This window comes from Ceratina calcarata, unplaced genomic scaffold, assembly GCF_001652005.2.
Source record: "Ceratina calcarata isolate Rehan_Ccalc_2016 unplaced genomic scaffold, ASM165200v1 scaffold157, whole genome shotgun sequence".
Lineage (NCBI taxonomy): Eukaryota > Metazoa > Arthropoda > Insecta > Hymenoptera > Apidae > Ceratina > Ceratina calcarata.
Genome location: NW_017136957.1, coordinates 163,543 through 178,608, shown reverse-complemented (window position 1 = coordinate 178,608; position 15,066 = coordinate 163,543). Strand labels below are relative to the sequence as shown.

Below are 15,066 nucleotides of genomic sequence, written 5' to 3'. Positions count from 1 at the left end.
CTATTTATTATTAGCATTATTCTTCCGACGTCTGATTTCTTTTTAATTATACGAAATGCGTTTTTCTAAGGTACATAAACTTTTGGGATGCTTTTGTATAGCCTTAATTGCGAAATATTCTCTATATTATGGAGAAAGGAAAGAAATTTTATTTTCATTCTATAAGAGTTAATACCTTTTGTTGTGATAAAGCTTGGATCACGTGCCGAGATTCTCTTATATTAAATCTGTTCGTTCCGTACGTCCCTCGGCATATTGTATCAAGCTTTCGCATTCCCATTTTCATTGACGTTCGGCCAATTGAATTTACGTTTTTAGCAAATAGTTCTCTAGTTAGGCTTAGCCGAAGATTTCGCCCTCGTCGCTCCCCCTTAGAATTAATGTTTGGATTTCAAAACCCTCCCGTATACTTATGTATATTAAATTAGAGGATTTTTACAAGCTCCCTCTTTACCCTGTCATATTAAATATAGATTTTGAATCCTTCTGATCGCTGTAATAGCCTTTGTATATGTATTTGTCCAATCCCTGTGTACGTTTAAGTGGTTACATTGAGTCTGTAAGTTTGTTTTATAAGAAGACGTAAACCATCTTTTTAGCCCATCAAGCTTCCAATTTCCGCCTCAAATCTTCAGTCGATTTTCTATTATACAAATCATTGTACTTCTCCTCTGATTAATTTTACAGTTTGTCACGTTTAGCCAGAACGAGTGTACTGTTGACATTCTTTAGATTCTAGTCAGGGTTGGAAACTGCTAAAAAATAGTGTACTATCTTAAGTACACAACTAGCCGGGGTTGTTGTTTCGTCGCGAAAAAATATTTTCATGAATTCCGTGACTGTCTTATTAAAGTTCAGCTATGTAGATAAAAGGAAAACGAGCAAGGTTCCCGGCGCTGTTCTTATCGCGGGCTTTATAAAAATTCATGATCCTCGAGCGGTAACGCACGAACGGATAGACACGGACCTCTCTTCGGGCGTGTACATTCTCTGCATACAGAGGGGGAAAAAAAAAAAGAGGAAACAGCAACAACGAACACATTTTGTTCTATCGGCCTTCGTGCAAACATTTTCTTTCCGTGCGCTCTCATTATCCAGAAATAAAATCTAACGTTCCCGTGCTTTCTATTGCCACCGTTTAAAACAGTTTTCCTGTTCATTGACCCCTGCTTTATACCCCTGTCCAACGCACCGTTTCTTATTTTATCACTGCGGATTTTCATGCAAAATTTAACGTTTATTATGCTCGGTTTAGAAACAGCGTTTCGGATTTTTCGTTCTTATCGCCGTGATATGCGTGCATTTTTACATCGAATACCCAATAGTTATAAAACATTATCAAAGAGTTGATAAAAGTACGTGATACGTGGAAATCTATATAGAACTTGATAGTAGGACTGCGAAACATGGGTTTGAAATTGGAAAGGATAAAAACAAGAGGAGTTTGCACAAAAGGGGCAAGACAAGGTTGGTTTAGTGCAGAGTTCGAACCCAGGATCTCGTTACGGTGTCACGTATGTAGTATGTACGTACGCGGTACACGTTTCGCATGTGCTAAGGGCAAACACGGCCAGTGTCAACGTTCGGAAGTCGGGTGGGTCGGTACAATCGAAATCTGGGTCGCGCCAATTAATATTATAATTCGTCGAGCCAAATGGGAAACTATAAATCGGGTCCCCATTATTCCGTTAGCGACGACGATGTTAACGTCGCATCGGAAATATAGCTGGTGATGAATTTCCTTTTGTCTCGTTTTCCTCTTACAAACGGGAAAGTAACCCCGACCCGGCGCTCCGTATTATTTACTAGTACCACCCCCTTTTTCACCCTCAACCTCTTTCTTTCCTCGCCACGAAACGAAATTTTGCTCTCTTTCGTGGGAACCGTAAAAGGGAACAAGTTACATCTTTAATCCTCTTGGGGAACAACGGTCCACGGTCTCTCGCTGCAATTCTGTTCTCCGAGAAAGACGACTCGTCGCGACAGGTAGAAGACAAAACAATCCTTAATAAATCCAAGTGCCTTCATTGATTTATTAAAAATCCGAATCCACACTCGAAACTTCGTTAATCTCAAAGGCGTTTAAAATCTTTCACCTTGTTTCACTAATCCCACTTGATGAAAGTTACTTCGTTTTAATGAAGAGCTTGCACGGTAAAAAATTCGTTACACGAAAAGTGTCAAGCATTCTTTTTTTTTCTCCCCACCTCGCTAAAGAATATTGAAAAGCCGTCGGCACAAAAAGGGATGACACGTTGTTTAGCTGCAGCGCGAGGGGTTGAAAAATCGATCGGAACGATGCCACTTCCTGGATGGAACATCGTATACGTGGAGTACGTTCTCCAGTGTCACTGACGAAGACGAATCGCGCGTGACATCGAGACGAGACAGACTATTATTACAACTTTTCAAACGGTCGATGACTCGATCCCCGGTTCAGTCGCTTCATTCTTTTTTTATTTCAATCATTTCCACGTAAAATATAATGAGCGGATATTTACGAAATTCTGAAAAATTTTAATAAATTCCGGTTGTTAACGAAATTTCCTACACGGGAAGGGATTAACCTGTCGTTCCGCCACAATAATTTTCTCCGAACCTCGGACTCACTTATGCGATTACGATGTTCAACGTACAGTTTATTATTACACGATTTCCATACGTTTCTAAGTCGACTAGGAAATTATGCATGATTATACATAATTATTATAAGAGGGGCAAGCTTTCGGCGTTCGGATACGATTAACCAGCCGCGAGCAAGCTCTTTAATCTTCAAAGGTGGAGGGAGCCGAAATTCAATGGAAAATAGTGGAAGCGCCACGGGTTACGAAAATAACCGATTACAAATGAAATTGCCCGCGAGGCTTGTTCTAAAGAAATTTCCAAGGTAGATGTAACGAGTTTCCGACAGGGCGTATCGCTCAAAGGTGAGCGGGGCCATTGATACGATCAACGGTGTAAAGGTGTTCGAGTTAATGGCGTATTTAGAACAAAATTTAAATTTCCTGGAAAGTTTACAGAAAGAGAAAAAACGATGGAGAAACGTTAATCGCGAGGGAAATTGATTAACGCTCTTCAACCGGGAAGCTGTTAAAAATAATTAGAATTTTCGTACTTTTGCTTAAAAGGAAATAATCGAATTCTTTCATTTAAACGAGAGCCTGTACATATTTGACTCGATTCAATAACGGACTATCACAGTGCAAACAATCTACCTTCTTATTTAAAGAAAGGAATCCTTCTTGTTTTATTAAAGGGAGGAACTTTTCTTCATTTTCCTGTTCCTTGGAAAGGACACCTCGCTCCTTTTATCCCGCAACAGGATCCTTTCTCTCTCACTACTTTCTTTCTCCTCAAAAAAGAGGACTCCCCTGTATATTGCTTTCTTGCAGCCGGATCGCTGTACCAGTTCCCTCGTACGTATTAAGTTACAACTCCAGACTGTCCTCAGCAGTTTTTTTCGTATCGTTGAAAACGCGATTTTGCGACCCTTTCAGTTAATAATCTCTTTAATTACGATCGGTCCTTACATACGTGTTGAAAACGAAGCGCGGGCAGAATTTTAATTGGAGGAACCGGTTAAAACGAAACCGCGCTGAACGAGCGGGTCTCGTTGTTGTTTTGCCGCGAAAGCTCCGCTTCCATTTCCTTTTAACGAGCTGGGGCTGCTTAAGAAACCGCTCGCATCGATTTTTAAACTCCTACGGCGAAGTGGGAGACGTATCTAATTTTCATGTTGAATAAAATATTATTAAAAACGTTGAAGCTACTTTACATGAGTTCACAATTTAATGTAATTTAAGAACAGATTTGCTAGTCGACTTATTGTAAAATGAAACTTTAATATTGAAATCCGTCTTCTTCCGTGCGTTTTATCAAATTTTCGTCGAGAGGAAGACCGTCGCTCTTTGTAAAATTTCTCTTGGGGAGAATTTCAAGGGTAAAGGAGCAGATATGGTCTCGCCGAGGTTATTTACAAACTAGGTTCATTACATTTTTCGTCTGTACAAAATATTTTAACGAAAGTTGACGAAAAAGAGGAAGGAAAAAAAAATGTGGCGACCCTCGACCCGGCAAAGTAATCTAAAACTTCTTTGGCCCTCGATATTGCAGTAGATTCCCTCCGCTGAGATTCCACGCTTCCTGCAATCTTAAATACAAAACTGATACAGATTAACTTAATTATCAGGCTAATCGCATCATCAATATTTTAAACGGGACCTTATTTCCTTTGAGGGATACATCGTTCATTTTGTACAAGCATGTAATCAAAGTTTCCAGCAAAATAAAGAATGATTCATAAGATCGTAGATTAGTAAAAAGAAAATGATAATTCGGTGCATCTGGCTGATCAGATAATGATTACCACGGTCCGCTTCCATAAATACCTAAGCTGTATAATCGGTATGAACCCAGACCCCCAATAATCTCCGCTCATTATAATCGATTCGCCTGATAATGCGATAACGATAAGACCTTGAGGTCTCGTTAACGCGAAGACTCCAAGGATCCTTTATCCAAGTTAATAGTACAGCGTTCGCGTTTGGAAATATCGCCGTCCGGCAGATAAAACAAGCTCTTTATCAAATTCTCCAATTTTCGTGGTTTTATTTCACAATTGCCAACAGTAGATGACAATCTTAATTACATGAAACATGAAATGTTAATATGAAAATGTATATTAATATTCTCGTCCCGGTTGAGAAATTCACGATTGTGATTAATCAGAAGTATTTCAGTCGAGGGTAGGTAACAGATCCGTATAGAATTCGAGATACTTACAAACATTCGAAACGATGTTCAGTGAATCTGATGAATCATCTGTCGCACCGAGATTTTCCATTAAACCGTAGCCGGTTCCGGTTTTAAATATACTTAATCGCTGGTGTCGACAGCCGTTTCAAACGAGAAACTGCAGATCGGCAGGCGTTTCGATGGTTGGAAAATATTCGCCTCTTCCACTGGAGATTCCTTTATGCTGTAAAACCCGGCCACGTTTACAACGATATTTATTAACCGACGCGTAGCAATTGACGTTAAACGGCGACACGATTACCGGAGACAATGAGTTGAACGAGCTACCCCGGACAAATCCTTTTTCTGTGCTCGACAATGGAGATAATACTGCGAATTTCTGGAGCAAATCCTCCGGCCTCTCTCTCTCTTCTTTGAACATTTTTCAGCCTGCCGCACAAGTTTCTTGCTTAAAAAGCCTCGGCAACGATTGTTCTTTATTAAATGTGTATACAGGAACCTTTGCCGGCGGACAATGGACAACGTCACGGATTGTTTTCAGCGTCGTTTTGAATTCAGAAGAGGGACGCTACCCGGAAAGGGATGAAATACAGGGGAAGCAGAATTTTTCTTTCATTACAATACCCCTCGGTGACGTAGATCAGGAGTATCTGTTTCGGACCGGCGACATTTATGTTAGAACATCAATTTGCCATAATCAACTTGAACGATAACAGCAGAAGTCCTCCGAACCCGTTGAATTCGCTTATCAATGACAGCGAACTTCGTTGAAAATAGTGTCCGCCTGTCCACTTGGCAATCAAGCGAGAACAAACAAACGCGAAACCAGCGCGTGACAACAACAACAACAACGACGACGACGCAACAGTGGCAACCGGTTCCTCTGAAGAGAACTCGAGGCTCCGGTCCACATGGTAATCGACGCGAGTGGATGTTCCGCTAAGTAATGCAAAGTGTCCGTGAATAATGCATGCGGCCGGGCTGCATTCAGGGACACGGGTGTAAGTAACGCATTACAACCAGCGTTAGGAGCACGCGGTCAGACATTAAACCGACCGTGGAAAACGCAGCAGCAAACCGCCCCCCCATCGGCGAAACTGGGTCGCGAGAAGTTTTTCGCGCCAGCTCTGGTAAATAGGCTCGGGCTCTGAAATAAGACGATTGTCGCTTCCGAGAGCTTATTCTGCAGGAAAATCGGTCACCCTCTCGCAGTTTTCAACCCATGACTAAATAGCCTTATCCCTTACCCGGTTTTCTTTCAACAATTTTCAATGCTTTCCTGGTTAACAAGTTTAATGTGAATAATATTAAATTACCACTAGTCTCGTCAACGTTGGTTCGTCTGATAATTTCTCGGTTGATATGAAAACAGCAAATCGTTCGACAAATGATTGAGTCCGTAGCAGATATGGAATATATGATTTACACGTGATATGGAAAAGTGCGATTGGATCGATTATATTATCGGGGAATCGATCGACCGCGGAGGCAAACAGGCGTCTAAGCCTGGGGAAAACTCTTTGGTAAAGAAGCCCGTGACTCTTGGCAGACGGGAGAAAATAATTAGTTTCCTTCGTGGGAGGCGAGGCACGGCATCGGATGGGCAGGAAGTTCGCCTCGACGGAGGTCTTTTCAAACCTGTTCGGCGTCGAACGAATCGCGCGCACGTCCTCCCCCGGGAACTTTTCAGACGCTCACTTTGTACACTCAATACCGTTTCGAAATCCCACGGCGATACTCGGTTCGCTCATTCAATTATCACTAAACCCTGGAACGGCGCTCCCCTCGCCTATTCTTCGAGGGAGGCGAAACGCAACGCGTGAAACCCACCCTCTTTATTCTTCTTGACGATATTGCTGGACTTCCGGCTCAGTGTTCTAGAAAATGTAAAACAGTCAGTTCTCCGGTGGCGAAATCACGTTCAATTCTGTTGTACCTGCGGACGGGGCGAGGAGGGAGACGGAATAATAAGAAAGAGAAAAAGGTGGAGCGATGGGTTGCGAGAGTGGAGGAAGGGAGGCATGCGAATTGCTTCATCCGAGTCGCATCTCGCGGAGACCAATTCGCGACGCAACTTCCATCTGGGATTTCCGCCCTTCTATCTTTTCCGAATTGGGTTTTTTTTTTTATACAGCGTTTATCTCGATTTCCGTCGAAATAGAATGATTGAACTTCTTCAGTTTCTAATATATATTTCTAAGAGAATCGCGATGAAACGAACGAATGTATCTTTGGTGCACGTGTCCATAAAAAGAAGAAGTAAGAGAAATACAATAGGAACGTAGGAGAACAGTGGTGAAATTACAGGGAAGAAACTAACAATGATACAATACTGGAAGGCAGGGGAGAAATTAGGGGTGGAAAAAGAAGCGACGACGCTTAAGTGGCGACAGCGGATACGGTGCAGTGGAAAACACGGCCACCGTTAATGCTGTTATCGCGGTGGACAGCGAAGGAAAATATGGCTGCTATTATTTGGCGAATACCTTTGCCTCGCCGCGCAACTCCTCGCTGACCGCCGTGCTCGCCTTTCTTTTGCTCTTTCAAATTGCCTGTCTTAAGAGCGCGCAGATTAGGGCAAATCGAGAAAAACCCTTTAGTTTTCCTCGCAGCTTCCTTTGCGGATTCTACGTTTTTTTTTGTGCGCTGCATACGCTGTTTGTTATACTGTTGGCTCGCTGTTATCAATAGCTCGGCCAGGAATTAGGGCTGTAACGCGATAAATTTTCACGGACCAGAGGCGACGACTGAAAAACCGTAGTGAATTCGCGTCTTACCAAGCGACCGTAAATTCAGTAATTGAACCCAGATAACAATTATTAGAATGAAGGGACCATAATTTTGGTTCGTAACGTTTACGAACTTTTTTCAAGAAACGTTAAATCGTTCGGATGATACTAAATGATAATTCGCGAGTTTTATAAAAGAAGAGCTACTGGCGTGCATCAACGTCGACGGTTGTTGGTCGAAAACATATTTTCCCAAAGTCGATAACTTGGGTAGAAACCGTCGCTCAACAATGCGCGATGCCGGCGAACCGATCGAAAGCACGTTGCATCAAGCCAAATGAAGTGGCAAATAACTGTTACATCGGAGTTTCCTGGTCAGTGCGTCTGTGTTTCCTCTCCTTCTTTCTTCTTCCTCGATTTTACAGTTCTGTTCTATCGCCCTGCGCGGAAACTCGCCTAATTTCTGCCAACTGGTCTCTTCGTCGGACCTCTTCCGTGTCTTTCAATTATTAGAAAGAAAAATCTCAAGTTGAAAATAGATAAACTCAAGTAATCGGTGAAACGTATTATCACAGAGGAGAAATTACTAACGAATAGCAGCCTTATGGGACTTTGTGTCCCTCTTCAGTACCCATAAAATGCCATTAATCGTACTTAACTCGTTAAATACTTGAATTAGAAGAAAAATACATAGAACCTTTCTTGTACCTATTGATTAATATAATTTAAGATGCAGAAATGTTGAACTAAATTGTACTTCATCGCTTGATGCCGTTTCCAAAGTCCAATCTTTCCAAGTGGTAGTTCTGCGCTTGGTACCATTTCCAAAGTCCAACCCAGGTCTCATGAACTCGGCTGGAACACTGATTTTAAGTAGCTTTCCTCGAATTCGTATCCTTAGAATTGGTAATTTGGCCAAGGGTTGTGAAATAAAAATATCAAAATTTGTTTCCATTAATTTATTAATAAAAATTTAGCTATTGTTATAATACATTATATATATTGCACTTGAATACTATTATATTAGAAATACATTGATTAATAGGCCTATTGATATACATATTTACTATTAGTCTGTGATATTATTTAGAATCATTATACGGATAAACTATATTAAACTTGAAGAACTGCTATAAGTCATTGAAATACATTAATTTTGCTCGAGTGAAAATTGAAAAAGTACAGAAAATGGAATATCGATGGAATAAGTTTCTGTGACGAATTAATGAATGAGAAGGCGGCTTTTGAGACGCGATTTCTCGAGCGAAGCTTACGATCTTCGTTCCCCCGTTGAAAAAAATGAAACGGAGTGAAACTAATTTTCGTCCGTTCAAAGGAGGCAGCCGTTTATATTTAGCAGGTCGTTTATCCCTGTAGCGTTTCTGGAACGGTGGTATTAATAATGGAAAATAAAAGACATCGTTCGTTTGCCCTTTTGCGAGAATATCGATCACCCAGAAAAAATTATGTTTATAGCTCACCCGCTTGCTTATGCCTTCGTACTTAAATATAGCTTTTAGAAATTTAATCCACGATTTATAATAATCAAATTGTAAACGTAAATCAATGGAATCGCCGCAAGTGAAATGACCATTTTTCTAAATTTCTCGTTATATTTTTTGTTACAGCACCCCCGCAAAAAGTAGAGATCAGCAATCATCCGAAGAAGGAGAAAATCGAGGTGAAAGTGGGCGAGTCGCGTCAATTGGAATGTGTGGTTCGATCGGCGAAACCGGCCGCGTCGATCGTCTGGTACCGCGGGAACGTGCAGATCAAAGGGGGCGACACGGAGATCACGCCGATCTCCATCGAGGGTGGTAAGTAAATTCATCGTTGAACGTTATACGATATCGACTTCTCGCGCCAACTTCTTATCTTTAATAAAAGAATTATTGACGAGCGAAGAAGTTCTTATCTGGAAAATGAGAATTTATATCGAGCTTCCATAGATTAAAAAACTTGTATAAAAGGACATATTTAGGACTCCTGATTTAGTTTAGATTAGTAATCGTTCATGAATTAGAACATCCCTCAATTATAATAGTTCCCAGCGCACTTTATTTTATCAAACGTATTACTTTCGAATTCCATTTGGAAGATTGCTTCGATAGAAAAGATTTCTAAACTGCCGAAAGCTCATAAACCGATATAGAAATATATATTAAGACAGGAGCAAAAGAATCGGCAAGATGGATTGAGGAGAAATAATTGACAGAGCTCTGACAGAGTCGATGAATGAGTTTCCTCGGCCGAAATTAAGCCCAACCCTTGCGCTCAATCTCCTCGAGCTATGATTAATCTTTCGCCGGTCCAGCCAACCGAATTCACTTTATCATCTCCAAGTTTACTACAATTAAGTACAAGACGATCCTTCTCAATAAATAACGAAAGCATTAGATTGTTTTAAATAATAATACTCATCGATTCGGTATCTTTGCTGAAACGAGGAGAAATTCGGTGGACGTTGATCCTCTTTGAGCACAGTCGATCGATGTCACAAAAGCGACGCTTCAAGTGGATTCCAAGCGCCGATTCGTCGACTGCCTTAATTCGCTTTAATCCATTTTTACCGACAATTAAGAAGACGCGGATAGAAAGAGACTAGAGCGGCAACAATTCGAAGCGGAACCGGCGAGAAGAAAACAATAAGTGAAGAGGGAAAAGAGTAAGAAGTTCGTTGGCGGGCAGCAATTTTCAAACGAAAAGACGAAATCGTTGTATCGATCCTGCAGGAAGTCGTCGAATAAAAAGAAGGAGAAACAACGTGGACGATTACAAAAGATGAGTGCCGCGGGAGCAGAAGTAATAGGCGGGACACGGGGGAAAAGAGACTATAATGGTTCGACGAGCAAAGAGCTCGGACCTGTATTATACCCGTTTCCTTCGACCGCGACGATTCTATATAATCATTAATGAATATGAAACAGACACCGAGCAGCTCGTTATCTTTATTTAAATCCCGCGCGAGCACACCCTTGTCGTGATTTAATCAACCCGAAAGGTCTGTTTAGAGCCGAAGGGAAAGGTCGAATGAAAACTGACAATGAGAATGGAATATTGAAAATACTTGTAATCGTAATGCGTGATGATTTTATTCGTCGCATACATGGATAGTAAATTTAAGCAGAGCTGATCCACGTCGATATACATTTAGCATTTGTTGAAATGTACAAGTTTTCTGTAAGCTTGGCAAAACTTGAAAACATCGTCGTATAACGAAATTCATAGGGAAATGCATTGTGAAAAGAGAAAGGGGAAATTGGCGAGGCTTTTGTCCACACGCTCAAGTGGAAGTGACCGTGTTTTGTGCATTTCTCGCAACAAATGCGAGCAGGTGGAATCCTCGCGAGCGTAACAAAAGGCCTGAACGAAATTCAGGTCGCGAACCGCGTGTACGCGACTTTGAAAGCACCGCTTAAAGCTTGCCTTCGACTTTCCTCGGACATTTTTTTCCTTCGTCAAAGTGGCCACTCGCTTTGCCAGGTGGATTTCGTCAAAGAACGGGAAGCCTGTATCCTGCGGCCCAAAAGATCCGTGTCATCGTACCTTTGCGCGCACATACGAGCAAACTGTGTCTTCGCCCGGACCCGCAAAAGGTTCGTCCTCGTAGTCACTTTTAGCAATGTTGGAAAACTTTCGTGACTTCTTCTCCCGTCTTTTCCTTCCGAGATCGCCTTTCGCGTGAATTCGCCGGAAAACTCGCGGAAATTCTGTAGAGCTTCTTCGAGCGAAACCAATTTTTTACATTTTATTCGAAAGAATTTAAATATTTCTCTGGTAGATAAACGCGCGTTCGGGAATAAATAGAAAAGAAGTCGTTTGTCGAATAAAAAAGTTATTTATTGCATATATTGCAAATACAGTTATCGATGTATGGACTATTGCATAAAATTGTTAGCTTCAAAGATAAAAATCTATGCTGTGAGCAGGGCAAGGAAGGCACTCCGGGGTTTCTTCGTCTGAAGGATTCTTCTTGAGGGACTGTGATATAGTGGTGATACGAGGAGCTTAATGAGTGCTTTTTTAGCGGGTGCCCTAAATTTCTCACCGGTGCCCTTAATTTGGAAAACTAGTTCGCGACCTGAAACTCAATTTGAATACCGCGGCGAGCTTTCGTACGATAAAAAATAGAAAATAATCTGAGATTCCCGATATTTTAATTAGATAAAGAAAACAAATCGTGTCTTAATTGCAATCGGAATCTAGTTCAATTTCGATGAAAAATAAAATTCATCTCGCTGTGAAAATATATGAATGCCATAAACGTGCGCTTAAAGTTAAGGAGGGGTGCTTTGATTTGTAAAAGATGAGATCGCTGGGTGAGTCCAGACAGCTCATAGATCGTGAACGAGCGTTACCGTGAGAAGAGGTATCAGCAGTTAGATTTGCGTCCTTCGGCGGTTCGAATCATTTTTCCGGTTCAGACGGATTCATATTTAAACGGGGCCTCGCTATTCTTCTTCCTAGTGTTTTTTGAAAGCACACTGGAGGATAACTTAATAGAGTGTCTTAGTTGCTCCATTATATCCTTTCCGACAATGCACTTCCGTTCACTCTCTCTCTCTCTCTCTCTTTATCTAACCATCTCTCTCCTCCCCGTCCCATATTCCCGTTCTTTTCGTGCTGCTCCAACATAGTTAACGTTTCATGATCCCCAGGGTCGTAACTATGGTTTGCAGTACTTGTTCCAGCAGCTTGAAAGTTTTATCTACAGCCGTACAGGCTGCGTGAAGATTTTTCGTCCGTAATTCGCCTGGCTGCAACGATAAAGACCGTCCTCCGTCTCTTTTTCCAGTTCTCTCTTTCTCTTTTAAACTTTCTCGCTCGCGCACTATCGTCCGCACCAGCGACATTAATTGCGATTGCTTCTTCCGGCCCCTCATCTCGCCTCGTTTAACGTCGTTCCCTCCTCGACGAATCGATCCCGCGAACGGGAAAAAGAAGGGAGGAACTCCTGTTTCCTCTTTGATCGCTTTAATCAGTAATAAGGTTGTACAGAAAGAGAAACGAGGCTCGAAGAAAATGCACGTTCCAAATTATTTATTAACCCGGGACCGTGCAATCTCGAAAGAGACTTATTAACATCAATATGAAACTTCCTGTTTTCAATTGAAATTAATTCAGACTAAGTCTGAGAAATGGAGGCGAGTGCTTGCTTGATCTGAAATTTAAGTTAGGCCCGTTTTGTAAATACTAATTTTTTTTTTAGCTATACGAGTCCACGAAGTTTTTTAATAATTTTCTGTACCGCGTTATCACGTTAAAATTACACGCAGATTAGGTTGCGATGAACTGTGATTGTATCGGCTTTACGTGACGAGAATTTTTTTTAGCGTCCCACGCGATGTAAAGAATATGTTTAACAAAGGGAGATCGTGCATGCAAAAGTGTGCAACGTATAGGGCGAGAAAAGGAACGAATGGAAGGAGGGAAACCAGAATCCGACGAATGCGTATAATCGCGAGATAACAAGATTTTTATATCTGGCATTACGACTCAGAGATCCGGCGGAGCTTAATTTATTTACTAGTGGAATTAAATAAAAAGTGACGCTGCCATTTATTGTACTTCCGCGGCCGGGAAAATTATATTTCGTTGGAAAATAATTTTTATACCGAGGGAAGAAAATTGGCTTGGCTGAAAATCCTGTCGCGGTCGGGGATTGGAATTTCTTGAAAAATTAAAAATCAACAGGAACGTGGAATTGTTCGGTGCGCGCTCTCTCCGCCGTGGAGCGAACAAAAAAAAAACCTGGCTCGTATTAACATTCGTCCTTAAGCTCTCTGAAACGATGTTTGAACGGCGAACTTTTGCGAAATAAAATTGCGACGTGAATCCTAAAGAAATGACGAGTCGACCAATCGAGGAAGAGTGGGTAAATGATAAATGCACGCTAATACATATTGCAGTCCTGCAATTCCCTTTCACGTGGAGGATTCGTCTTCCGGTTCCGGGAACGAAAGACGAGAATTCAACGGACGACGGTCCAATCGAATTTCACACTTGGAAGCAAAATTTCGGTGGTTTACGACTAGTTTACAACTATGTCTCGCGAGTTAGCGTACTTCTAACTGCGAGGGAGGCGCGTAGCTCGCACGCAAGTTTCTCGCTGTCGTTCGCACCGCTCCGCTCCGTCGAGAGTTGCGAAACTCATCGTTTTCTAAGTCAATACACGCTTTTCGTTGATTGCATCCCCGTTGTCCCTCGTCGCAGTTTCCTCGCGAATGCCCCGTTAGCTATCTTATCAACATTCATTGTTAAATCTAATAAAGCTGTAGCGGTGGTGTTGTTCAAAAGGAGAATTGAGTCTTGATATAAAAATGAAGCAATTTCGAGACATCCACGTTGAAGCGATCCAGTCAGTTCCCTTATTTATTCCGGAATTTAATAACAATGTCTATTTACTGAAAGGTATAATGTAGTTGTATAAGCTTTTCGTTTCGAAAATGGAATACTGATGACAGTAGGTTCCATGCGCGAAATAATGCCACGGATGGTGGCCATTGTCCGGTGAAACAGTTATATAATTAATGTCAAAAGCTCGGTTTACGACAATTAATACCGAAAATAGTCAATGGTAATTCTCGCATCAACCGAGGACACATATCAATTAGCCGTACAGAGATATCATTGAATTTAATTAATACCAGACAAATGATTCTCGGTAACAACGAAATTGTTAATAACAGGTCTAAGGTGATTGATGCGTGACATAATGTTCTCCATCTGATGATATCGCTGCTTTTCATGTATTGTTCTGCTCAGTGAATAGAATATCGCATCATTGTCCAGTAAACAGCCTGTTGTATTTGATGGATAGAAGAAGACTGAATTTAGATTCTATTTCGTACCAAACTCCGATAAGCTCATTAATTTGTACCGTGTTGTGGTACCGGAAAAATTGGTCGAACGGTGTACGAAGTGGAGTTGTATAACGTCGATAACAAAATTGGTTTTCGGGCACCGCATTCTCTTGCGCGGCGCTTAATAGCCGTCGCCGGTAAATGGCGGCGTCGCGGAAGTCCGTGACTTCTGAAAACGAACGGCCCGTTGTTGCTCTTCGTGGGGGGTTAAAAGCCTGTCTGGTCCTGTTTTACGATGATTTAACAGCTTCTCGAGAGAAGAGCGATCGAGGCCGCGAACAGAGTAAATACCGTTGAAACGATGTCACGAGCCCGTCGCGTCGAATACCTTTAAAAAAGGTACGCTATTATATTTGGCGAACGTTGTGCGTCGCCCGTTTGATGAAAACTTTGTTAGCCAAACTTCGCTCAACGTTAGTTAAAGATGTATTGTCTATACAGTCAATCCCATAAGTTTATGCACTTTTGAAACGCATTTTTTAAAAAGAAATCAGACGTCGGAAGAACATTGCTAATAATGAACAACAAAAAACAATTTTCGATTTTTCCGAGATTTTTCCAAGGGGTATCCCTTCAATTTCTTCCAAATTTTCGTTTTTGGTCAATAACTCCCAAAACGTTGGACACACGGAAAAATTGTATACGACCTTTCTTGTAGAGGACGACGAGATCTACAATTTCTGTATAAAAGTTTCTCGCTAGCATTAATAGTTTACGAG

At 41.5% G+C, this 15,066-nt stretch overlaps 1 protein-coding gene across 4 annotated transcripts in view; it reads left to right on the top strand.

The window, feature by feature from the left end:
- sns (sticks and stones) overlaps positions 1–15,066 on the top strand; it is an 83,361-nt gene that overhangs the window by 55,936 nt on the left and 12,359 nt on the right. For all 4 annotated transcript variants that reach the window (XM_026819731.1, XM_018037125.2, XM_026819732.1 and 1 more), the window contains exon 4: positions 9,113–9,301. In XM_026819731.1, coding sequence (XP_026675532.1) covers positions 9,113–9,301 — 189 coding nt within the window. The remainder of the gene's footprint in view (positions 1–9,112; positions 9,302–15,066) is intronic.